The sequence below is a fragment of the Telopea speciosissima genome, chromosome 4, assembly GCF_018873765.1.
Source record: "Telopea speciosissima isolate NSW1024214 ecotype Mountain lineage chromosome 4, Tspe_v1, whole genome shotgun sequence".
NCBI lineage: Eukaryota > Viridiplantae > Streptophyta > Magnoliopsida > Proteales > Proteaceae > Telopea > Telopea speciosissima.
Genome location: NC_057919.1, coordinates 2,448,805 through 2,475,183, shown reverse-complemented (window position 1 = coordinate 2,475,183; position 26,379 = coordinate 2,448,805). Strand labels below are relative to the sequence as shown.

General features: G+C 37.9%; 2 protein-coding genes across 3 annotated transcripts in view; one reads left to right on the top strand and one right to left on the bottom strand.

Annotated features, from left to right (window-relative positions):
* The first annotated feature begins 11,789 nt into the window (after positions 1 to 11,789).
* On the top strand, positions 11,790 to 13,148 carry LOC122657505 (ribosomal RNA small subunit methyltransferase, mitochondrial). The gene is made up of 2 exons (XM_043852221.1): positions 11,790 to 12,264; positions 12,361 to 13,148. The coding sequence occupies exons 1-2, from the start codon at positions 11,854 to 11,856 to the stop codon at positions 13,117 to 13,119; spliced, it is 1,170 nt and encodes a 389-aa protein (XP_043708156.1). The 5' UTR covers positions 11,790 to 11,853; the 3' UTR covers positions 13,120 to 13,148.
* An 845-nt stretch (positions 13,149 to 13,993) lies between these two features.
* LOC122658440 (RNA-binding protein 28) overlaps positions 13,994 to 26,379 on the bottom strand; it is a 33,027-nt gene continuing 20,641 nt past the window's right edge. For both annotated transcript variants that reach the window (XM_043853407.1, XM_043853406.1), the window contains exons 17-19: positions 21,397 to 21,565; positions 21,171 to 21,300; positions 13,994 to 14,810 (exon numbers count right to left, since the gene is read on the bottom strand). In XM_043853407.1, the coding sequence (XP_043709342.1) occupies positions 14,101 to 14,810; positions 21,171 to 21,300; positions 21,397 to 21,565 (1,009 nt within the window). In that variant the 3' untranslated portion in view covers positions 13,994 to 14,100. The remainder of the gene's footprint in view (positions 14,811 to 21,170; positions 21,301 to 21,396; positions 21,566 to 26,379) is intronic.

Here is a 26,379-nt window from a genome sequence, read left to right as displayed (position 1 = left end):
GGCGCAGGCTACGCTGCGGCACAGAGAACAACACCCCTTCTTTTAAATATAAACTTCATGACCATCTAACACAAAAGGATCAAAATTCCCATAACTTTCCATCTTAATTTGTTCTACAAAAATAATGGCAACTTCACTCTTGGAGAGAGAGAGAGAGAGAGAGGGATAAGGATTTGAGTTACTTGTGGGATATGTTTCTAATGATATATATATATATATATATTGTATAGTACAATAAATAGATTTATAATTTCTTAGTAATGGAAACAGAAATTCAAGATTCAATCTGATATCACTGTCGTTTATTATATTGTAATGGTTCAACTCAATTTGGGTTGAAGAGGACACTTTTTATTTGATTAGGTCTCCTTCCTCTTACTTTTCTCTTATCTTTTAATTAATTAAGGTATATAGTCACTATGTACATTTCTTTTCTTAATTAATAATCATATATCTAAAGAAGTCTAATTTAATTCTTCAGCATAGGTTTTAGCCTAACTTCCGCGCACTTTATGCGTCTATTTTTTTAATAAAACAAAGAAAAGGGTACTCTCCATTGACCATGGAGATGGCCTCTTTTGGTTTTTGTTTTTTTTTTTTACCACATTACATGGAGGATTCATTCACCCATTTTAACTCGGCTAGGTAAGTTGTCATCATGGAGGAATTCGATCAGTTTCTCTTCGCTAGTGGTTAAGAGAGAATCTATTCATCTAAGAGGTTTAACCGATTGGTTAACATGGTGAAAAGTATTTTTGATCTTGTACAATAAGGCCTCGTTTATTTGGGGGAAACTTAGGTGGGATGAGAAAATGCTGATGTGACATTTCAAAATCCAACATCAATCTTGTTTGGTTAATTTGGGATGGGGAATTTACAAAAGCTCATGAGATATCATTAATTGTTTTGTCTGTTGCTGATGTAACACTTTAAATTCTCATCCCTTTGTTATTCAAAGTCCCACCAAATTAGTGGGACTTTGGTTACTATTCATGAAAAAAATAACTTTACCTTAACTTTACCTCAATATTTACACCCCAACAAAACTCCACTAATCTATTGGTCTCATCTTCCCAACAATCCCACCCTATCTTAGGATTTTTATCACCTCCAGTTCCCCAGTTTCTCTAACAAAGAGGAAGGGGGTGGGGGTGGGGGGGGGGGCTAGAATAACCACCTTACGTTTGCCTGGGTGAGGTCCACCATCCCATATTGGAGGAACTGGGGAACTGAATCGGAAAGAGAACTAGAGGAGATAATTTTCCCCCTACCTTACCCTCTAAACAAACGAGGCCTAGAGATGAGAGTTACCTGTTATACATGAATCAAATCATAAAGTCACATCATAGATGATGAAAGGATTCTTCCTTCCATAGGGAAGGACAATTTAATCAATATTTGCGTTCTAATATTTTAGCAAATGGAGATAATTTGGAGAGGGGGGGGGGGGGGTTGAGGTCAATTTTCAGCCAATTGATTATAGTATATGCAAATCCCAATTGCGTTATAACCTGAATTACGCCAGAATATGTTGACATAGACAACATGTCTACAAAATGTAAGAGCCAATTGAAGTATCGATCTCCTCCACCTAAATAATCAAACCTTGTAATTGCTAACATGTTCTCTTACTTCCTTGGATAGATTTATCCTCAAAAAACAAAAAAAATTTAAATAAGGTCCTTTGTCTTATTTTTGTCAACCTGCTTCTTCCTCTTCTCCCATGGGTGAAACACTTATTCTATATCGGAGTTCTAGTTTTTTTAATAAATGAATATTTGGTAGGAAGGAAATTAATTTTTAATCAATTATAGAAAAATATTATAATATATGTGGCATTAAAACTTGAAATAAGCTAGTACATGTTGACGTAGATTTGTTTGGAAAATCTAAGAGGCAATTGAACTACCAAAGTGGCATAAAAAATCAAACCTTGTAATTGAAGACGCTATCTCATATGACCATGAATACAATAACGTTGCTTGGTCACATTTATCCAAACACATGAGTGTGCAAAATTACCACCCAATCCCTCTTCAAATCAAAAGTCTCATCCGTGTTGATGTTCCTGCACATGCTCTCATTGGTCCCCGCATTGGTGCGGGAGTTATACGACCAAACAGCGATCTCTTACTCATATTTAAATATGGTCTTCTATTTAACAATTCTTCTTATTATTTGTCAACCTTTTTCTTTCCCTTCTCCAAAGGCTATATCCAATTCAAAAGTCTAAACTATATATATGGTGGAGAGGTTCAACTGGTATATGAAGTCATGTAGATCCCAAATTTAATGGATATTGATTATTACTTAACATCTTCTGTGTTCACATTGGGTTTATTGAAGTAAACATCATTTCTTGTCTTAAATAATATTGTTATTGAGAGAGGCGCTTTCGTCAACATTCATTATTTTTTTTTTATGAATAATCTAAAAAGGATATTATGAAACGTAAGGTTGGTAAGTGGCTTTACTACTAATTGAGAAGATGCTATCTCATACCACCATGGATAGATTTCTCAACTCAACTCAGCCTTATTCCGATTAAATATGGTCAACTACATGAATCCTTACCCTCCAATCTAGTCTATATTCAAAGCCATGCTTGTTACATGCATGGATTTCTCTCCGACATAATAAATACTTAAATATGGTCTTCTATTTAACAATCGTTTTTATTATTTGTTAACCTTTTTCTTTCTCTTCTCCCAAGGAAATATCCAATTGAAAAGTTTAAGATATATGGTGGAGAGGTTCATATGAAGTCACCTGGATCCCAAAGTTAATGAATGTGGGATTATTCCTTAACATTTTCAATCTTCATATTGGGTTTATTGAAGTAAACATCATTTCTTGTCTTAAAAACTGTTTTTTTTTTTTTTTATGAAAAAAAGAAAATTTTATTAACTTAAGAAGGAGAGGGACATGAGTCTACAAATGCACAAGTATCAGTTATAAGAGTTAAGCTACTATAACATTTTAACCATTGACGAAAAGAAGAGTCAGGATTGTTTGAAATAGACAACCTTTTGATACGATCCACTATTTGCAAAAATAGGTTCAAAACTTCCAAAGGCCAAGGAGAACGGGATGGAGTTGGAAGAAATCTAGGTAACACCGGATCGGAACACTAAACTTCTTTCACCTTCACACCCCTCTTAGTGGTAAGGTCCAAACCATAGAGGATTCCAATTAATTCCGGTTCCAGAGGATGTCTAGATTTAATCTTCCCTGTAGCCAACAAAAAGGGTTTGTCATGTTGCAAAATGCAAAAAGCCCAGCCAGAGTAATCTATATCTCTTATGTCTCTGGGATCAAACCCTACGCATAACAAAACAGGAGAATCTAAAGTGGGTAAACAAATATTAGGACAAGAAGAGATAATATTATGACTACAAAGTACAGAATCCAAATTCAAATGAGGGGAGGGCCAGATGTAGCTCCATCAGCCATTGTTCAATCTTCCGCAACGTAGAGAGGGGATCAAGCTTCACAGCATTAAAAATAACATTGTTTCTAACAGACCAAACAACATAACAAGTTATTATAAAAACAGAGAAAAACCAAATAAGGGAGTTCTTATCAAGCCGACGGCTAAAAAAAGTCAAAATGCAGAAATGACCGATAGAGGGGAAAAAAATGAATTCCGTCCTCAAACCCAGTGGACCAGCTGCCCAGATATGTTTAACCCAATCACAGGAGAGGAAGAAGATATGTCAGAGGGTCTCATTACAAGTGCCACAGAGAGCACAAGTGGGATCGACCTGATTCTATTTTGATACAAAATCCTTAATCGGAAGCCCTGCATGTAATACACGCCAGAAGAAAATTTTAAATTTAGGATGAATATTAAGCTTCCAAAAAAATTTCCACCAAGTGGTACAAGAAAAATCAAGTATAGAAGAACAGGAAAGAAAATGTGCCACTTTTTTAGTGCACATTCTTTATTGAGAAACGCGTTTTCGTCAACATTCTTTATTTCTTTATGAATAATCTAAAAAGTATATTATGAAACATAAGGTTGGTAGGTGGCTTTACTACTAATTGATGAGATGCTTTCTTAGATACCTTCACGGCTTTAAAAATCAAACCTTATATTTGATGAGATGCGATCTCATACTGCCATGGATAGATTTCCTTCCAAAAAAATAGATATTTAAATGGATTGTCTAAATCACACCTCTATAAGATTATCTAGAATTTGTCGTCTTCTTTTAATTGCCCTTTGTCTTATTCTCAAAAGTCCTTTAAATTAGGGATATAAAAGAGTTTTCAAAAGTAATTTAAAAGTGACTTGTGATTATGTTATTATAAAAAATTATCATCTTGCACATTTTTCAAAAACACATGTGAAATAACAATATATAACCTCATTAGAAGGAAACAAAAAAGCATGTTATACTAAAGAGTTTAAAAAAAAATAAGATTACAAATTATTTGACACCTTAATGTGGAAGGTGTCAATAAGAAAAACCCATATTTAAATATGGTCCTTAACTTTCCTTCTAATTATTTGTCAACTTTTATCTTTCTTTTCTCCAATTCAAAATTTTAATCTATATGGTAGAGAAGTTCAACTGGTGTATAAAGTCATCTAGATCCCAAATTTAGTGGATATGGGATAATTCCTTAACACCTCATGTGTTCACATTGGGCTTATTGAAATAAACATTATCTCTTGTTTTAAACAATAAAGGATATGATAAACCATAAGGTTGGTAGGTGGCTTTACTACTAATTCTATAATTTGATGGGTTTATTAGGATACTTTGAACCTTTTATCAGGATCTCCTTTTTTTTTCTTTTTTTTTTTTGGGTACTTGGGTTTCAAGATTTTATTGCAATTAAATGAGACTCTAAGAATAGTGTCGGACTTTGTACAATAGGGAGAGAGAAATAATTATAACTCTTCATTTTCTTCACACCTAGTTTTTCAAATATTCTTATTTTTATTAAAAATATCAAAATAATATATATGGAAAATATTTTGTCACCAAAGTTGGTTACAACAAGATTTCCAAGTATATATGGGAAATACCATTGCATATTTGCATGTGCTCTTTACGCCTTATTCTTAAAAATTATTTTAATAAAGATAAATATGGGTTTTCAAAAAAAACGTTGCATCATTGTGATCAAGTGGTCACGGTTCGAATCTAGAAACAACCTTTTTGTGAAAGTAAGGATAAGACAACGTACAATATGCATGACCTTTCTCAGACCCCACAAGACGAGAGCCTCTTGAACATAAACATAAGTGGAAAGTTTTCCTTCATCCACAGTTTCTCGATCTTCACTCCTATGGTAAAATAAAGGAAGAAAAAAAAAGAGTAAAGAAGCGGATAAATGAGGTAAACCTGCATAGAATAGGAGAGATTTATATATAGTAATAATGATAAAGATATGTAAGTGAACCTTTGCCCTTTCCTTTCTCTAATAAGTGTGTAATTGCATAAATGAATGAATGAATGAATTAATGGAGAAGAGTGATTGCATGTGCCCCTTACATCTTATCTTTCTCATCTTGGAATTCTCCCCCCTCTTCCATTAAACTATACACCAGGAATTTGGCTTCCCTGTCGGTGTCTGATTTACCCAATAAAGTGCTTCCTTACTACTCCAATTCATCTCTCTCTCTCTCCAATCTCAATTGATCCCTAAAGATCATTTTGTTTCTCTTTTGCTTTATTCTTTTGTGTTGCCATCTTTTTGTTGTCTTTGTATAGTTAAAACCTTAAGCTTTTAAACCTAAACTCCTCTTTTACAAGTGCATTGTATGACCCTACACAAGTGCTACTTTGTGAACAAAGCTACCTAGAAAGAAAATGAGATCCTTTTGTGCCTGTGTCCAAGGGAGAATCCACCTCTTTTTTCTACTACTACTATTCCTTCCTAAGCTGTAAAAACAAACAAAAAAAAAAAAAAACAGAGCACTTGCTTCCATTGAAGAGAAAGAAAAGTCGCTGTTTTTAACTCATCTTTCTCTATGTAGGCTTGAAAGTGAGACACTGCTTCCGGCCTTGCATGGGCTAAAAGCCTAAAAGATTGCTTTAATATTTGCTTTTAGGCATAACGCAGCTGTGTGGTCTTTAATTGTATATAAGATCATTAGTGGTCATTCCATTCACTTTTCCCTCATTTTTATTATTGTTCTACTCCTTCCTTCACTCCTTCAACCTCATCCATCTCTAAACATATTTATATTCACATTTCATTCTTTTAAGTTAAGGGTCATAGCAATTAACCAATCACCTTCCCAACCTAAATTCACATTAAATCCGGCCCACTCTCATATTAGCTGTGAAGAAATATCTTTGATTAGTGCCTTATAGTGGTAGGAAAAGGGTTGTGGTTAAAATAGGGTTTTGTGTAAATCCATATTATCTGTGAAGAAATTAACATCTTTTGATTAATGTCTCTATAGTGGTAGGAAAAGGGTTTGTGTTTTAATACACTGTGAGATCATCAATTAATGCTTATTTGCATTATTATTGATATGGGTACTTGACCAACTAGCTAGCTAGCTAGAGAGAGAGAGAGAGAAAGACTACCTGTCCTATACACGTGTCACATTCTCCAAGTCATGGAAATGGTCCCATTGATAGTGGGCTAACTCTCTTAATCTGGCCAACACTAAACCCCAAAACTCTCACTGAATGATCCAATTTTGCATGAATGAGGCTACCTGGGCTGTACTTGATTAATTCAATTCATTAAAGACTCTGTTCACTCTAAGCAATTTTCTAACACTCAAAACTTACAACAACAATTTTCTAACCACTTTGACTATACTTGCAACAAGTTTTTTTTTTTTGGGTTTTCTTCGGGGTGCAGTTGTCAAGGGCTATTGGCCATCAGGCCCCACAAGAAGTCAAGAAAAGACCCATAAGGGATCAACATGGTATCCACATGGGCTTCGCTTCTTGGAAAACAAATAAATGTGGACTTGGTGTCACTCAGAAGACTTGACGCAATTCTCTTAAAGAAAGTAGCGAACCACCGGGGCAAGTCTTGGATCGACCACTTGCAACAAGTTGTGTCTACCTAACAGAGTTTTGTCATCTCCCACACGTTAAAAACAGGCTAATAATTAAGATGTGTAGCAATAAATGTAAAGTACGAAAGAAAAGTCTAAAGCCTCAAGAGTTTGGAAATTAAGGCAGTGTTTGGTATACATTCTAAGTTGATTTCACATTCTCAGATAATAGAAATAGTTATTTTTATTGTTCGAGAAGATAAAATTAACCTAGAATGCAAACCAAACACAGCCTAAGTGGAAATTACTATGAAATTATTCTTATATATATGGTAGTGATATATGCATGTGTGGCCCTAATTCATGGCCACAAAACAACAACTAGATACTTCTTGGTAGCTATTAGAAGACATAGACCAACCAAGAGAAGAGCATTAATTAATTTCACACCTCCACATATATACTATCAAAGCGATTGATCATTCTAGATGCACACTAAAATGTGGACTTAATTAATGTGCAGTTTAATTTTCTTTCCCTCATTCCACATTTTTATTTATTTCATTTCTATTTCTTTCATGCATTCAAATTGTATGAATAAAACTCGTTCATCAATTAAAAATATGTATGAGCAAGAGATCTCTACTTGGTCGCATAGTCTCTACATAAGTTTTTGGGCCAATGGGTGAGCATATCTGGGTATCTACCCAGGGGGCAGAAACATCATCTCACGGTATCTTGTGAGAGGGCATAGAAAACACCACCAAGTAAAGATCTTTTTCTCAATATTAAGTATAGCTTCTTCATCCATTATTAGGACTTGGGAGATAATGGTAATTAATTCATTAATTTCATGGTTTTGCACGTCACTATTTTGATTGTAGGGCCCATGCAATGCCCATAGATTGAGCTTCTATCACTACTTAATTGGCTCATGGAATCTGACATCTAATCTAATTTTTGACCTAGTAGTCTTCCTCGCTATAACTGTCCATCTGCCCCTGAACCCAGTTGGGATTCTTAAATGTCTTGATTTGTACTATATATTTGGACTTTTGGGGGGGAGAGAGAGAGAGAGAGAGTTCCAAGTTTATATATATTGAGATGTTAATTTGATTAAGAACCAAGCTTAGAAGCAATATGTTAGTTGACCAAGTGAGACCAGATTAGATAAGGCTTGTAGTACAAGAGTTGTCTTACCTCATATATCCTAATTAATTACAAATGGTTTGCTTTTGTTAATCCTGTTAATAATCGTGTCATCAATCTTCATTCTTCTCTACTTAATATAAACAATGCTTGATTAGGCTTCGGTCCAAATAGTGAACGCGATTCAGCGAAAATAAAAAACAGATTACAACTCTAATTAATGAACAAACCATAACAATGTATACCAAAATGTTCAAACATGATAATGAGACTAGTATTAATGCATAGACCAAATCCTTGTGATGAGTTGGATAAGGACTATGAGAAGACCCTTGAGTCTTTGACAGTCACTGATGAATCTCTAGCTTTTAATCCCCCAATTAATTGAATTTGTGCTTAATTAGCATATCTATTAGGTTGTTTAATTGAAAGAAAAGAGAAGATAATGTAGTAATACAATGAATGAGACATTAATACATATAGGTCCACAATCCAACATAATATGCAACATGGATAATGAGGGTTTAAGTCTTTCATTCAAATATAGAAACATTGGTCTAATCTCTTAATTGTGTGGCTTTAATTGAAATCTCTAGACTGCAAAGGTCATCTATTAGTGATAGCATGTGCTATGTTTTGTTTTTCATTATTTGATTGATCTTTAAGTTTTTGTCTATGTGGTATGCGAGTGGATGATTTGCGTCTCTAGAATTTGTTCCATCACTTGGGTTCACTAAGAACTGTTGCTTTTCACATCTAATTGATCATCAAAATCTTGGGTTACTACCAATATCCATGAAGATTCTCACAATAATGACTAAACAAAAATTCTTTCTAAGTTTTAAGGCTTGGTTTGGGAATAATTATCACCTTCAATTCCTCCAATTCCTCTAATAGGGGGGAGTGGACCCCACCTTGATCAGTGTTTTCGGGCAGGGGGTAGGGAGGTCATTTCCGCCTCCATGTGAGGAATTGGAGGGGGCAACGAGTTAGAGAGAATAACGATTCCTTGGTTTGGTATGCATTTTCAGAATAGATTCTAACTGTAGAACGCATTATGAAACGAGAAAAAAAGGAGAGATTTCAGAATGTGTTCTAGACCCAAAATCTATTCCGAGAATGCAAACCAAATACAACCTTAGTTTCAATTTGATATGTTTCAAAAGACAAAAGCTTTGTATTGGATAAAAAAAAAAAAATTTCATTGTAAAGGACATATTTGTCACTATTTATTATAGCATCAAGAAGTGATTCTCTCTCTCTCTCTCTCTCTCTCCCTCTCTCCAATGAATCTGTGGTTTACCACAAGTCAACATTTCTTTTGGTCAAAGTTTATCTTATCTACCACAAGTTGAGTTGGTTGCAAGTTGCAGGTCAGCTGGTCAGGCGTGAAAGATGGGCTCCAATGGGACCCATATGTTGGAAAAGAAAGCCCAAACAAAAAAAGTTTCATGGGCCCCCAAGGACCGAGGGCAAGGAACCTATCCTACAGCCCCATCATCCCTCGTAGACTAATAGGCTCATTAATGGTGTTTGCCTGTAATTCTATGTGTTGTTGTCAAAGCCAAAGCTCCCAATAATAAAACCATAAACTAACTAATGTTGTAATGTAATTATCAAATCCATCAAGACTTTGGGTAGCCTATACTATTACTTTCAAACTTGCATTCCATTTTGTTGTCTTTTAATGAGACAATTGATACAGTCATACACGGTTGTGGGGACACAATCTAGAACAAACTGAAAAATCCTTCATGGCCCATGGGCCCATGGCCCAGATCACTTTTTTCTCTTTCTTTTCAAAAAATTCGGTTAATCCATATGGGTATAAGGCATGGCACAGTAAGTTTGTAGCCTGTGTGGGTAGCACATAGTGCAGACTGGATTTCACTCAATCTTATCATTGTCATGAAAAAAGGATGAATTTCATTCATTCTTTAACAACTCAAGATTCCTGTTAGCCAACAACAAAAAAAGAAGTCTTCATATAAAGTTCCCCCTCCCCCTCCCCCTCCCCCTCCCCTTTTTGAATGTTCCAAAGGTGGATCGAGGGGAGGGAACAAGTGGGGTTACTAGCGTGTGGAACTGAGGCTTGAAACCGAGACTTTAGGGGCTAAGTCCCTACTGCACTAGCCCATTCCAGGTGTACTAGTAGCTGTCGGCGTATTCATATAGATTTGAAATAGGATTTTGGTTGTTATTGCGAGTTCTTGGGATCTAATCCTACCCACTGTTAGCAAAAACGTGTTTATCTCTGTTAGATTCTAACCTAAAAGCTTGAACTTTTGTGGAGAGGTCTAACTAGTATAAGAAGACACCCAAGGTCGGTCCCAAATTTGACCGATATGGGATTATTCTCAATACCCTCTCACGCATAGATTGAATGAGATGATATCGTACACGTGGAGTGACACACAAGGGATGTAGTGGTAGGCATTTGGAAAGACACACTCTGTTCTGATACTATGTTAGTTTCTCACCTAAAAGCTTGAAACCTCACAACCTTTTCGGTATTACAGGCAAACAACAATTTGCTCAGCAGGCTTGTGTGATTACACTTTCATCAAAAAAAAAAAAAAAAAAAAAAAAAAACATATTGCTCAGCATATATAGCCCATTTGAAATGCTTACCCAATGTAGGCTACCAGGTTGCTAATGGATATAGGCTTGAATTGGGGCCCCAGGTATAGAGTCCATCGTGTTGGGCTTGAATTGGTGTAAAAGAGCATTAAATGGGCTTTATAGCCCGTATATGATCGATCATGTTACAATATATGGCTCTGCGTAGCAAGAGACCCATGGTCAGGATAGACACTTGATAAAGATCCAATGAGACAACCCCATCCCTGTTCCCATATCTCAAATCCCCTGATCATCCACGTTTGCCACATGGCAAGTGGTGATAAGTCTACATGTCAGCAGCACCCACGTCCCATGTGGAAAGACCTATTTACTTTTCTATATCGTTTGCAACTATTGAGAAGAGCTTCTTAAAATCACTAATAGGATCTCAAAGCTCTGTAAAATAGGGGATGACAAATGGGTAAGCTTTTATCATTCATGTGAGGTGTGGCATAGGAGATTCCTCCAACCTTGGCATCATGGATAGTTTTAGGGAAAAGGAAGCATGTGCCACGGCCACCCTTCTAATATACTATATACCACTCTCACATAATAAATAGTAGGGCCCATATTAACATTCGCTCTCCTATTCTGACCACGTGGACCTTATATAAATGATATCACTCTTCATACCTTCATTGGTTTGTAGCGTGTATATACTTTCTTACATTGGCATAGTGGGAAACCCTTCCCCTAGTGTTCATAAGTTTCAAGAGAGATGTGAGGTTGAAGCGAAATTTGTAAAACCCAACTAGTCCGGAGTGGACACTATAGCACTGTTTCAAAAATTGGAATCAGATTAGACGAATAGGCCGATTCTGATTCAAATCTGCCGTGATCAATCCCGATTCTTGATGTTCCGATCCAACCGATCCTAAGGTTTTTTGGGTGAATCCGATCCTAAGGTTATTCTCACTGAATCAGAGTGTTTTCAGATTTGAGTGGCCAATTCTAAGGTATGTAGACTGATTCGGGCCGATTTCAATCCGAATCAGTAACCCTGCTCCAGAGTCTCAACAAAAATTCAAATTTTTTTAGTAAACGGTCAGTTGGCCAGTTGAAGCAAGAGAGAAGTGTTTTTCTCTTCGAGGGAGCAAAATTAGCAAATGCTTCGCCGAGCCAAATGTATGTCCATATTGCTCAACCTCAACCTGAGGCATCTGCGGTTAACTGGGACACCTTCCATTCGTCACTATGTTCGCAAGAGGGAAGACGACGACTACGTGAATAAACGACGAAGAAATTCCAAGGACGGACAGGAAGACCATCATCATCTACACTTGCATAAGAGCAGAGGCCAACATATCCTCACCAACCCTCGAGTTCTTGACTCTATCGTCCGCAAGGCCGACATCAGGCCCTCCGATACTATCCTTGAAATCGGCCCTGGCACTGGCAATCTCACCCTCAAGCTCCTTGAGGCTGCTCACAAAGTTGTTGCCATCGAAATCGATAAAAGGATGATTGATATCCTCTGCAATCGAGTCGCCCAGTGTGGGTTCCAAGACAAGCTCACTGTAAGTAGGTTAGTAGTATCGACTATATATCGTTCGATGAAATTCCTCACAGAAACGAAATCGTTTGTTTTTTTTTTTTCCTTTTCTTGCTGGCAGGTTATATATAAAGATGCGCTCAAGACTGACTTCCCACAATTCGATCTCATCGTTGCCAATATCCCATACGGGATATCTTCACCTCTCATCGCCAAATTTGTGTTCGAAGGCCAACCCTTCAGGAGCGCCACGCTTCTCCTTCAGAAAGAGTTCGCTCAACGGCTGTTAGCCAAGCCTGGTGACTCTGCTTTCAATCGCCTGGCCGTCAACGTCAAGCTGGTGGCCGACGTGGAATTCATCATGAACGTCAGCAAGAAGGACTTCATCCCCTGTCCCAAAGTCGACTCTTCTGTCGTCAAGATCCGCCCCAAGGCTACAGTCCCAGAGGTGGATATGGATGAATGGTTGGCTTTCACTCGAACGTGTTTTAGCAAGAAAAACAAGACGCTGGGAGCCACGTTAAAGCAGAAGAAGAAAGTGTTTGAACTGCTGAAGATATCTCAACTAATTGATACATTTGCAATCTCGCAGAGAGACAACGCTGTTGCCACCAAGTACGATTATGATGGCAATGGCGATTGCAATGAAGAAGAAGAAGACGAGGAAGAGGAGGAGGAGAACGGAGAGGGTTGTTCTTCATCATGCCTTTCTGAAACAGAGATGGGTTTATTCAGAGAGAAGATCGTTGGGGTTCTAAAGGCAGGTGGGTTTGAGGGGAAGAGACCTTCCAAACTGTCCCATGAGGAATTATTGGGTTTGCTTTCCCTACTAAACCAGGCAGGAATCCATTTCAACGGCCGACCGAAGGTGAATCTGTGAAGCCTATAAAATGTATAACAGATTTGGAAGCAGAGACGCAGGTAATTTAGATTCAACTCCGTGCCTATCGGACAGTCCAGTTGTTCCAACGGTGTGGTTCAGTTCAGTTCAGCCTAACCCACATCAGTTGTCCAATCTCATCAATCTTCTCAGCCCATTTCTACGAGGAATTAATTACAAATGAACATTGTCACACGCAGGCCAGTTACGCAACTACCTAGCAAGATTTGAGTTATTGACATTCTTTTTAATGTCCAATCCAACTGATGATGTATTCTGTATTGGGCATTTGCCTGTTTTTGTGAACTGTCAAGCTCTGTTTTGTAAACTTGATTATATTGTTCTGCATCAAACAAGTAAAATATGCAACACAGGTAGTTGAAAGAAAACGCTCAGTAAAATCTATTTAAGAGCTACTGGGAAGCTATGACTGGAACCAAACAGGTAAAATTTCACCTCCAGTAAAATTTCAATATCTTCAGGGCACCACTTTGACAAGATAAAGGGTGCATAATTCAAATTTGATTATAATTGTAACTAATGTAATTATTTGAGGGGAAAAAGCTCTAAACAAAGTTTCAAGCATATCCTTTGAATATTTGGAACAGAGCCAAAGAATAAGGCTAAGACTTCCCAGCTCACTTCCAAGTTGTGACCTGGATCAGAACGAACAAGAATGACTATAAATACAATCTTGTCTGACAGACTCAAAAGCATCCCCTCTGCAAAAGCCTATAAATACAATCTTGTATGATAGACTCAAAAACATCCCCTCTGCAAAAGCATCAATACATGGGAACTACAACCATATTCCTTCTAAAGAGCTACAGGGAAGCTATGACTGGAACCATCTTCTGACTTGTCTAGAACCTTGCTATAAATACAATCCTGTACGATATATAGATTCAAAACCATCCCCCTTGGCAGAAGTATCAATACATGGAAACTATAACCAGAATCTATTAAAGAGCTACTGGGAAGCTATGACTGGAACCATCTTCTGAGTTGTCTAGAACATTGCTTTTCACCATCACGCTTGTCAGAAGTGCGCTGTGAAAACTTGGATCGATACTGTTCTATCAGCATGTCAAGTTTATCCACGACCTCCTTCCCTGAGTCTTTCCCATCTTTACTCTTCCTTTTCTTGAGGTTCTTCTTATTGATAGGCTGTTGCTTCGAAAGAACACTATCCTCTAGCTTCCTCTTTCTCAGACTCACCTCCATGTTCCCTGTAGGTTTTAATTCTCGAGTATCAGCAGCCACATTTCCGGAATCAAATGATTTTCTACCCTCCAACTTTTTCAATTTTTGGTTCTTCTTTGGCTCCAAAGTAGTCTGAGATTGATCTTCAGAAGCAAAATCAACCTTTGTTACTCTCTCCACAGCTCCCTTTTGCTTCTTGGTCTGTGGGAGTTCTTCCTTGGTGACTTCCCCAGGGCCCATGTGTTCCCTTAAATTTCCTTTATTAGGTTCTGGTGTTTTGGCTGACCTGTTAACATCTCTACGTTTTCGTTTCTTGTCTATAGCATTTGGATTGGCATCTTCATTCCGAGATTCAGTGTTTTTCCATTCCACTTCTGGGAGTCCGCCCATGCTTTGTTGGGCCTGTAGCTTAAATTTTCGCAACTTCAGGGTCTGGACGTTGTCTAGAGCGAACTCGACAATGGGGCGATGCTCTGGACCAAAAGTTTCTGGTGCAAAAAATAAGAAAGAAATTAGGCTCATTGACTAGTTGGTGCATTGAAAGGAAGTAGGAATTAAAGATTCTGAGCTATGTTTAAAAAGCAAAATCTAATTTTAATTTTCAATCTGAAATGTTGCATCACCCTTCTGTGCCAACTAGAAAAAATTCTTCCAGTTAGTTATGCATTTCCCTAGATATTCAAGACACCCAGAGAACCATAGATTTTTGTAATCGTGGGATATTATAAACTTACCATGTGGACAATATAGTTGGTGTAACAGTGCTTTTATAATGCAAAGAAAAAATCCTAGTTAGATACCAATGTACCCAAAAATATTGAAATTGAGTGTTGTAGAAGCACTTCTGTTAAAGTGTCTTTCAAATGCATTTCTACTTCTTTTTATTCAGAAACACTTATTACATCCTGTTACCAAACAGGTTTCTACTCCTGCAGAAGTGCTCCCCGATAACAGAAACAGAAACAAAAAAAAAATAAAATCAATTCCACCTCAAAAACACTCCCGCGAAGAAGTCTTGTAGAACGGGGGCAGGGTGTCAATTGGTCTGGTTCTGGGCTACCTGTCCGGTTCTTTAACGGTTCCAGCCCTAAGGGGTCAGGACCAGAACCGGACCAATAAGCTAATCGGTTCCAAACTTGAGACCCAAGACCATTAACTAATGGGTGGCCCAACTCCGGTTCCTAAACGGTTCAAAGTAGTCCAAATTTTTTAAAAAAAATCCCTAACACATGTTACATATATTTAATAATATTATAAAAAGACACTAATTTCAACCACATGAGATATGCTTCATTTTTTTTTTCTCAAATCACAGAAATAGTCTGTATTGCCTACTATTTTTGTATTAATTAATAAGTAGGAACACCACCACCCTCATAAGTTACGATTATTTAAGGTATGTTCTTAAATTAGCATTCCCAAATGGACCTTTAAATTTACAGCCAAATCTTTGGTAAAATAGTATATGAGACAAGTGGTACCAGCCAAAATTGAAAGACAAAAAAAAAAGGGTTTGACCTTAGCTCTCATGACCTTGAGTCTTGAGAATTATATAATATATAGGGTTAGGATATGAATTTGTTCCGGTTCAACCAGTTCCTAATTGGTAGATCTGGTTCCGGTTCCTAACGGGGCAGTTTCTGGTTCCGGTCCAAAATTGACACCCTTGAACAGGGCCTTTGTTGCCCACAAAATTGTCAGCATTGGCCATCTATCCGAATCTCTTCCGTTTTCCTCATTCGATTCTAATGCAGGATTGGTTGATGCAGTATTCCGCCAGCAAACAGAAGATGAAAATAAGCCCCTGCGATTTTGTTTTGGTCTGGCTTGGTCCAGCTTTTGATTCAAACCCATGGCTTGCATTCTTAACCAAGTGCTTATGTCAGTTAAGGAAAATCCCAAGCAGCTGGTCAATTGGAATCACATTCCTTGTCAGTTTGGATTACATTTTCTTTTAGGGAAATTATCAATGCCACCCCCGGAGGTTTGCCAATATTTTAAGGCACCCACACGAAGTATTGAACTTATTAGCGGCTCCCCTGATTTAGAAAACAAATTACACACACACACCCTACCGTTATTCAAGAGCTGTTAAGTAGTGATGTCAGCAGGTTCATTTTTTTAAAAGACAACTCCACCCTTCTTAGTGCATGGAATACCTATTCTACCCATCCAATTTAAAGAACCAAATATCCTCCTTCCTCAATTGATTGAGGAGAATCACCTCTGAACGCCTCTACTACGTCGTGAGCACTACGAACACCATACATTCCGACGACCAAAGAAGCCACTGTCAACTGACGAACATCTAGGCAAGCCAGACGACCATCGTCCTCCCTCCGGCAGCAATCTACAAGACCCCACGACCTCTGTATACATTAGGAGGGCAGGTATGCTTGAAGGGGGCAATAACTGTCAACTTCCTCAAGATCAAAAGGAAACATTTATTCTGAAGCAATTTTAACGTATTAATCACATAATGCTGAGACAAACGCATCCTGTTCTGCTCAAGTTGTGTGATATAACATTGGGAAGAGAAATACTGGTACGAACTCTTTGGTCAAACCTGGAAGAAAGATCTCTGAAGGTGGGAAGACAAGTTCTATTAATTTATTTTCTCTAGGGTTTCTTCATAACTCCTTTGACTGAGATTACTGGTGGAAGCTTCAATTTCACTGTAGGTGGTGGAAAATGGGAGAAATTTATAGCTCAAGGTAGGCCTCTGCAATTTTCGCACTCTTTGGTCAAACCTGTGTGGTAGCAGGGGAAGGGGAGTGGTAGCAAGGGGCATGGGAAGGGGTGTGTGGAGGCAATCAGATTGGCACTTAGGTCTTTAAAGGAGGAGGCAAGAAGATGGTTTGATGAGGGACTTGAGCAAGGTTCATCTCCTGTGTGCTCAGGTAGCAGAGGTGTGTTGTGTGTGCAAGTAGACACTTACAGCAGTTCTGGCCGGACAATTGCAGGTTCTCCGGTGTGCAAGTCGCAAGGATGGAAGCCAACGGTAAGAAAGTGATTGTGGGCTGGGTTTTTTATGTTTTAGTGTAAAGGGTAATTTAGAAAATTGCATTTCATATGTTAACCCCGTCAAAATCTGGGTAATGGTTGACATTTCAATACTTCGTGTGGGCGCCTTAAAATATTGGCAAACCTCAGGGGGTGGCATTGATAATTTCCCTTTATTTTTATGTTGAGACAAATAAGGAGTTGGAGGAGATAAGGGTTAGTTTTGAGTCAGCTTAGGAATCTTTCAAACGCACCGACGGCTGGAAATAGTTGTCCTATTTAGTTTGATCTTTTATTTCCTTCGCTATGAAGTGTTATCTAATCGTTCACGCAAGAGGGAGATTTCTTTCTTTATTTTGGTTTCCTTTTGAAAGTTCAGGTCTCCAAAAAGTTTCCACATGGATCATTTCAGAAGAAAAGTTAGTTTCCTTAATTGAGTAGATTGTTTAGTCTGATTAAGAACCTTCCTTTAGTTTGTGTATGGAAGAAATCCTGAATTGTTTCTATTTTTTCTTTAGCAAGTTGTTTAAATACATGTAAGAGGTAAGAGGCAAGGGATGTAAATTAGATCGATTTGGATTCAAGTCTAAAGTTTTGATTATATGGATCATGGGCAAAGTATTTTTTGCCTTTTTGGTTTTCTGTTATTAAGGGCCAACTCTATGAGCCTACATGATGGGGTACTCGGTCCTATACGAGATTTTAGTTTTTCTGTTTTGTTGAGTTTATAGAAGTCCTAGAATAGTTTCTACTTCAGTCCAAATACTTTCTAGGAGTTCCTATTTCTGTTATAAGGTCCTAGAAGTGTGACTGCTGGTGTGTTGACTGTTGACTAGTTTCTAGTTCTGGTCCATGGGTAACTTTTTATAAAGTTTTGTACTAGTAACCCAAGCAATTGGGTTGATTCCTACACTAACAATAGGGATTGGAACCCCCACTATTGTAAATAACAAGTTTGATCAATAAAATTGCTGTTTTCTGCTGGCTTTGTTATGGATTCACAATGCTCTTAAGGAGTGGGTTCTCCTTGGCTGACTGGGTGGATTCTCTAGGCCAAAGGAGGGTCTCTATTTAGAGTGTTGCTGTGCTTTTAAGTTCCCTTTTAGTTTTCCAGTTAAAGAGATCAACCATCCCTAAACTCCCATTAATTAGGTTAGGTTTTCCAAAGTTTTTTCCTACCCTGTGGATGCACTGTTTTTGAGTTAGTTTCCTGTAACTTGCATGATGCAGATGCCAAACTGTTTGGCAAGAAATATGTCAAAGGCACCCATAGGAGAAGGGCTGGTTCACTTCACCAATCAGTGGATCAACCCATTGGGCCATAGGGCCAACCCAAATGGGGCTGGAAGTTGATGGGTCTCCCAAACCCAGAATCGTGGGGACAATTTTGTCATTCTTCTAAAGTTAATAAGTTGCACCGATGGACAGATGGAGACACCTTAAAGGGTGGGGACCAAAAGCAATAGAGTTAGGCTGCAACACTTAAGTCATCCAAGTGGGTCCCACAAGGAAATGTGAAGACTTTAGAAGATTCAATTAGTAGTTAGTAGTTTCTATTTTATGTGATTCCTAGTTACTAATTCCTTAGTTTCTATTTCAAGTCATGTTTCTATTTTTCATTGTATTTTGAGATTGAGAAGCAAGTATTGCTTCCTATTTAATGTAAAGGCTTTAAGGAGCCTCCCCACGATTTTTAGTAGATGAATGAAAGCTTGCATTATGCATGGAGATTCTCTTGTCCATTGTGAGTGACATGAAAGGCTGAAGGAGCTTGGATGAGAGAGCCTAATCCACCTATCCTCACTTTCTATTTTCTGCACTTCTCTTTCTTCTCTTCTTCTCTATCGATTCCTTTGTGGGCTGTTCTCTGCTGCTCAATACCTTTGCTGTGAAGATCAACTGAAGGCTGCTACCCATCTCTAAACACAACCAAAGTTGCTGCTGCTATTTCTCCCATTCGATTGAGGCTGCTGCTGCTCCAGCGACTCAGTCTTGCTGCTGCAACTTGTGAAGATCATAACTCAGCAACCACTGATCCCTGTCAAGGAGACCTACACTCGATCCCAACCTGAGGCCCTGTTGCTAGTTATTTTGGCCTGTAGGCCTTAACACCTTCTATTTTGGTGCAACTTCTATATCTCTCAACCTCACCATCACAATGTTTACCAAAAAAAAAAAAACCTCATCATCAGAATTGAATGAAACTTTCGGCATAGCTTCTCCTCTATACAAACATCATTCAACCTGAGTTTGGATCCATTCTATTGACTGGTCTGGTTTCTACACACTGATCCACACTTTCTAATTTTGTGACCTGTTGATATATTGTGATATTGTTATCTGGTCACCCTATTCTGTACCTGTTTGGAGGGTTTGCTGAAAACCCTAGGAACTACACTCAACCTTGCTATCAGCTCTATTGAGTGGGCTGGATTTTGGATTACAACCCAGGCCTTACCTCTGAGTTTCGGTCATTACTAAAACCCTGCTGTTGGGGTTATTTCAGTTGACTGCTGTGAATTATTGTGGGTTTATCGGGGACTAAATTAACCTAATTTAGTCTTACATTATTGCAAACTCTTTATTTTTTCCTCGAACTTGCTCTGTTTAGCCTGAAACTTTACCTGTCCTCTCTGTTCATCTATCCCTCATAAACCCTATCCATAAACTCTCATTTCATATCCAACTTGATGACACACCCTGTTTTGGCAGCAGGCAATCTCAGATCTCATCGCACTGAGTTAACCTTTGAGTTTTCCCTTCAATTTTTTACCACAGATAGACCCTACCAGGAACCCAACCTCGACCCTAGTTCAGCACCATCCAAGCCATAGTTTGTGAGTAATCAATTTTCTCCCATCAAGCACTAGTTCTGCCCTAATTCCTGAATTTTCAATTTCCCTGTGTTCTGTCCAGTTTCTGAGTTAACAGTTTGTTATAATTCTTCCACCTCAGTCCTTGTATTAAAAACCTAAACCTAAACCATAATCTGTCCTCTTTACCTGCAAGAACTTTGAGCCTAAGACTGTAGTTAAGGTTAGGGTTTTCATACTGCCACCATCATCTCTCTGTTTTTCCATACATCTTCAAGTCTGTCACAGGTAACAACTGGTTCAAGTTTCTGTTAGAAAAGTTTATACAACAGGTCAGATTTCTGCTCTTGTTTCAATATACATACTCTGTTTTGGTGTGATATTCCTGCTAGTCTTTTCATACTGAAACTACTCAATTCTGTCCACTGTTTCATCTTTAGCTCTGTTCCTGAGATTCAGAAGTCAACTCTTTCAGTTTTGGTCAATAAAACTGTAATGGAACTTCTCTATTCTCTCCTACTGGTACCATGTGCTGTTATTAATACATCTAGCTTCAGCCAAAATCGCATCTCAATAACCAACAGAGAAATCTGTGATTCTGGTCTCTGTTGATACTCTTAAACCCGACGGTATGCAAACAGAGTTATAGACCTATATGAATTGTATCTTAAGATATGGCATATTTCTCCCTCAAAAGCCAAAATCTGATTTACTGATATCTCATAATTTCTGATTATTTTTTGCTGCCTCTTCTTCCTACACTTTGAACCCTAGTTCTCTATAATTGTGCCCATGCAGGCTGTTTAGGTTTTCTTTATCCCTGCCAACATCAACGCTATATTTTCACCCTACGTCTTCTTCCATTCATGACATTAAGAACAATAAGATAAAAAACAAGTATGACAGCACTGGAATAGACGAATAGCTCAATGATATGCAATCAAAAAGCAGTAAAACCTAAACAATCTAATTTTCAATGGTCAGCATATTCTTAGGGGAAATTGAGTTCATTATACTACAGAAGTACATTACCAGGATTGTTGTTAAGAACTCTCAGAGCTACAAGTGCATGCTGATGTTCAGTGAACTCAACAAAAGCTACCCCACGTGAATGATTCTTTTGAATAACCTTCCCTTTCTTTGAATCCTTCAAGAACTTGATCTGGATATCCATTGTTAAAGTTACTTGTAACAGTTATCTTAAATGTACAACAAAATTATAGTACAACTATTCCAATTACTATCAGGAGTAGCTTACCTGTTGAACCATGGGTTTTTGTTTAGAAGCACGGGAAAGAACTGCATCTATACAAAGCTTCTTAAGATCCTTTTCAGTCAACGACTTGGGCAAATTGTATATTATGAGTCTGGTTCTGGAAACATGAAAGTTAGGAGATTGAAGCTTGACCTCCTTTTTCTTTTGCAACCTGTGACAGGTAGAAAACTCAAATTATAATTTCATCTCACCCAAGCTTTTGTACAGAAACTAGCAATAATACGTCACGGAGAAGGGCAATCTGTGTTAGTTCTCCAAGTACATAGATAGTACAGAATGTAACATCCCAAGGCTAAGACATGACATCAGCCAATATGATGCAGCCAGCCAATCCTAGATTCCAGTCAAAAAAGCAGAGATCAGATCAGCTGCTCCACAGGACCAGATGTCCAGATTTAAACTATTTCCTGATAAAACAAGGTTTGAAAATCTAGCTGAGTTGCTGGTTTCAGTAGCCTGTATAACAGATTAGAACAATAAAACCAGAGAACCGAGAGTGATGGAAGAGAGAAGATGGAGGGAAAGGGGGACTGCCTAGAGATGTTGGAAGGGACTAGCAGCATCTTCCCCCCCCCCCTCCCCAACAACAATGTCTTTATTTATATTAAACCAGAATACATAGGGAGGATTCCTAATCCTACTAAGAATCACAAAATAGAAACATAGTTTCAATAGGAAATTAAACTGGGACTAAACTAACCATACACAAACTAGGACTATCCCTAATTTCAAATAGAAAAGGGAACATAAGAGGTATCTCGATTAGAAGAGGGAATATTCTAATCGAGATACACAAACCCTAGATGCTCGATATACATTCTTAACAGCCTGCATTGGGAAAAGAAAGAATGAAGAGAGAGAAGAGACAGGGGCTGTTATGGGACTGTGAATAGTACCTGAAGAAAAGGAAGAGAGAGAAAAGCGGAAGCCTTCTTGGCTACACAATTCAAATCCAAATTCTGTACTTCATTCCATTAACCATCATTATGGGGGGTTACCTACTTATAAGAAAACAAACAAAAGTCTCCTACATCTAAAACTCTTAGATAGCTAGACTAACTTAACTAACAAGGGACTCTAAAATACTTAATTAATTAGAATTGTTTAATCATAAATCTTCTAGATAACTAGAGCCCCACACAACTAACCAAAATAGGACTCTTTAAGGACTAAACTGAAGCCAACTATACCACCTAATGGATCCCAGTACTAATTAAATATCTATTTTCATATCCCTTTAGACCCCGGCTTTTTGGCCTTATAATTCAACCCATTATAAATAAAACCCAAAGAATTAAAAGCTCGTACCCCATAGGTATTAAAATAGGACAAATTTGTATAGTGGGCCCAAGGTTTAAAGTATCGGTATCAGGTATCATATCAGTTGGGCAATTTTAAGTGACGTATCGTATCGTATCGGAGATACGTACCGATCGGTGCATGAAAATGATCAAAATACACATGTAAATACATTTTTGGATACAAAAAACAATATAAACAAGCAATATATGTCATATATCATGCATATACACTAAGAATTATGAATAATATATAACCAGACAAGTGCGGCACTTCTAAATTGTTATAAAAGATGAGATTTCTTACACGCAGAGTCACTCTATTGCCATGAAGAATGTCGGAGTAGATCAAACTCATGTCTGTAAGAGTCTTCAAGAATAAGAGCAACTAGGATGATGTTGTGTACTGACCGAACATAAGCACAATATTGACCCTTAAGGAAGCCATTTTCGGTTTTGGGTGGAAAATGATGGATTTGAGTTCAAATCTTTGCAAATGTTTACAAAGCATGCATCTAATAGTTAGTTGAACCTATTCTCCTTAAATCATAGCAAAAAAAAAAAGAACTAAAATGCAAGATTTGAAGCAAAAGATCAAGTTTTTTGAACAAACCCTACCTTTGCCCTTCAAGTGTTGAGTATGTCTTGTATTCCAAGGATTCGAGTGTGATGTGGATCCGACCCAACCCGACATATTTTGTGGCACGACGTGAAGGGAGAAAAAGTTGAGATTTAGTTCGTGACGCGGAGGGTTGGGCCGATAGACCCAACCCATAGCAAGCGAATAAATCTCTTTGGGGGGGTTTGGGGGCATAAATTTTTTTGGGGGTTTTGGTTCGTGTTTGGTGTAAAATATGAAAAAAAGCATGTGCATCGTCGATACATATTGATACGTATCGGTACATATCGATATATATCGATCGATACGTACCGATATATACCGATACATTTAAAAAAATAAAAAAAATTTGAAAATAGTACGTATCGACCATATCGTATCGTATCGTATCGTATTAACATGTATCAGTCGATACATTTTTTTTTTTTTTAAATTGTAGAAAACCAAGGATCTGTAACTAATAACCTTAGAGAGAGAAGAGAAGAGAGAAATGAGAGAATGAGAGAATAATTGCTTGTTGTATTCATTGATAGGTAAACCCCTCTATTTATAATAGAGGGGAAAGCTACAAGAGACTAAAATAGGCGATGTGGGACTAAAACCCACATAGCCAACTTACACCTAATAACATAAAAAATAAACTAACCCCAAAAGGACCAGAATACCCTCACGGTTTTCTGGATTACATATTCCAACACTCCCCCTCAAGCTGGATTATACAAATAAGTAAAGAAAGAAGATCCAACTTGAACTAAAGAAAAAAAAACCCCTAATAATGCTAACACTCCCCCTCAAGTTAGCGCATACAAGGTACTAATGCCCAACTTGAACAAAATGGGAAAAAAATAAGGTGCAGCAGAATCCAGCTTGACAGATGAATGCAGCTCCCAAATAAACCTTCAAGAACTTGAAAAAATAGATCTTCAAAACTTGGACAGACATGATTAGCAAACCGGGACTGGAATGTCTTCCAAAAAAGGCAACTTTCAACGATCTTCAATAGCTATCCAGTGATGAATCTCAAATTGTCATAATGACATAAAATCTTGAAGTTAAATAACGAGAGCAGCAAGCAGCGAAAACAAACTGAATTAGGCAGCGGAAAAAATACTGTATCAACCCAACTGAAAGTCCTCAAATAGGCAACAACCAAATATATTCAATACTCTTCAATACTTCAATCTCCCCCTTACGGCAAACTCAACCCAATAACAAAGGATACCCAATAGCAATGGTGGAAAACACTGATCTTCTATGTTTTGCACCAATGTTCCAGTAAGCGTTCTACAATGTCAGCAGGTGTACTGTACATAATCCCCCCCCCCTCACGTGTGGTACACGTGGACATAACAGAAATGATGTAAGGTGTAATGGCAAAAACATAACTTTCCAGAATTTTCCAAAGGTGTTATGGGTAAGTAAAAAGGAACGAATGACAAAATTGTAATTTACCAAAAGTTTCCAAACGTGTTATGGGTAAATATCAAAGGTATGGGATATGAAGGGAATTAGAATTATTGAAAGGGAACGGTGTTGGAAAAAAAAGGATGGCATGGCTGTAATTCGGTGGAAATCCATTTTTAAATACAAACCAAGCCCAAGGGCAAACTGGTAATAAACCAGAATTTTCAAGGATCAATTGGGTAGTCAAATAGGGGAATGTATTAAAAGGTAATGGCAGTTCTGTAAATAACCAGAATTTTGCAAGGGGTTTTGGTAAACAAAAAACAATGGGATGCAATTGGTAAAATAATGGCTATGGAGAGTGGCTATTTGGTAAATAACCAGAATTTTCAAGGGGTTATTGGAAAATAATGAAGCAAGGGGACAGATTTGGAAAAGAATTTAATTCCCTAGTAGAAAGGGTAAACTAGGAATGGAATGTAAAAAATGGATTAAAGATAATAAGAGATAAAGAGAAGGGTATTATTGGAACTCAAAATATAAGGTTTTAAGAAACCAACTTACGAAGGTTGTCTTCAACCTTATGACAAAGAAGCCAGGGAAAGCTCGGCAGCGGAAAATGGGGGAGAAGAGGAACCAGCAGAAGCGGCAACTCCTCATGGTTCATGATCTCCTAGAACTAGCAGCACCATCTCCAACCTCCAGCCAAAAAACCAGCCGAAAAAACGATGGCAGCACATCATAGAAACCCAATCTCACGATAGATCTGCAACTCCATTGACCAAATTCTTTGAATCAAGGAGGAACATCTTCACAAACCAGTAACAGGGTAATCGATTCAGCAAACCCTAGTAGCAACTCGATACCAACAAGTTGCTACTGAATAATCAACATCAGCAGCAAATCGATTCAACCAGCGAAGAGAACTTGTTGACAATCATGCTACCAGCAGGAACCCCTATAACCCCATTGACTTAAGAGAAAAGGGGAAACAGAGAGGCGGAAACCAAAGGACCCCATTGATGAAGGTTGTCTTCAAACTTCAAACCAGCAACCAACGGATCTGATTCAGATATGGTAGATCGAGATGGATCGAGATGCAGCAGGTCTTCAAGTAACCTGGAATTTCAGCAAAGAAGGCCGTAGGCAGAACAGATCTTCAAAAAAAGCCGTGTTAAGTCAAATAAATCTTCGGCAGTAGAACAGACACTGCTGCCAGAAAACCTCCGAACCTTAGGGCAGCAGCAGAAAATCGTTACAGCCAAGGATCCTCTTCAACCTTGCAATTCCAGCATACAATGACTGCGGAAAATTAAAAAAAATTCGATAAAGATTAATGAGCAGGAAACCCTAGTTCTTCTTTTCTTTCTATGAACTAGGAAACCCTAGTTCTTCTTTTCTTTCTATGAACTAGGTTTTCTCCATAAATTGGAGAACTTTGAAACGACTCTCAAAACTGCAAACCAGAAGAGAATCAATCACTAGTTACAACAGCTCTGATACCATGTAGAAACCACTTCCTCTAAAAGGCCGACCTTTTAGGAAAGGGAGGAAACAATATGTATATCATACAAGAGCTCTAACACGGCGGACTATCCAAAGTGGGACACAGGTGGATAAATAATTTAACACCTGCCCGCTCCC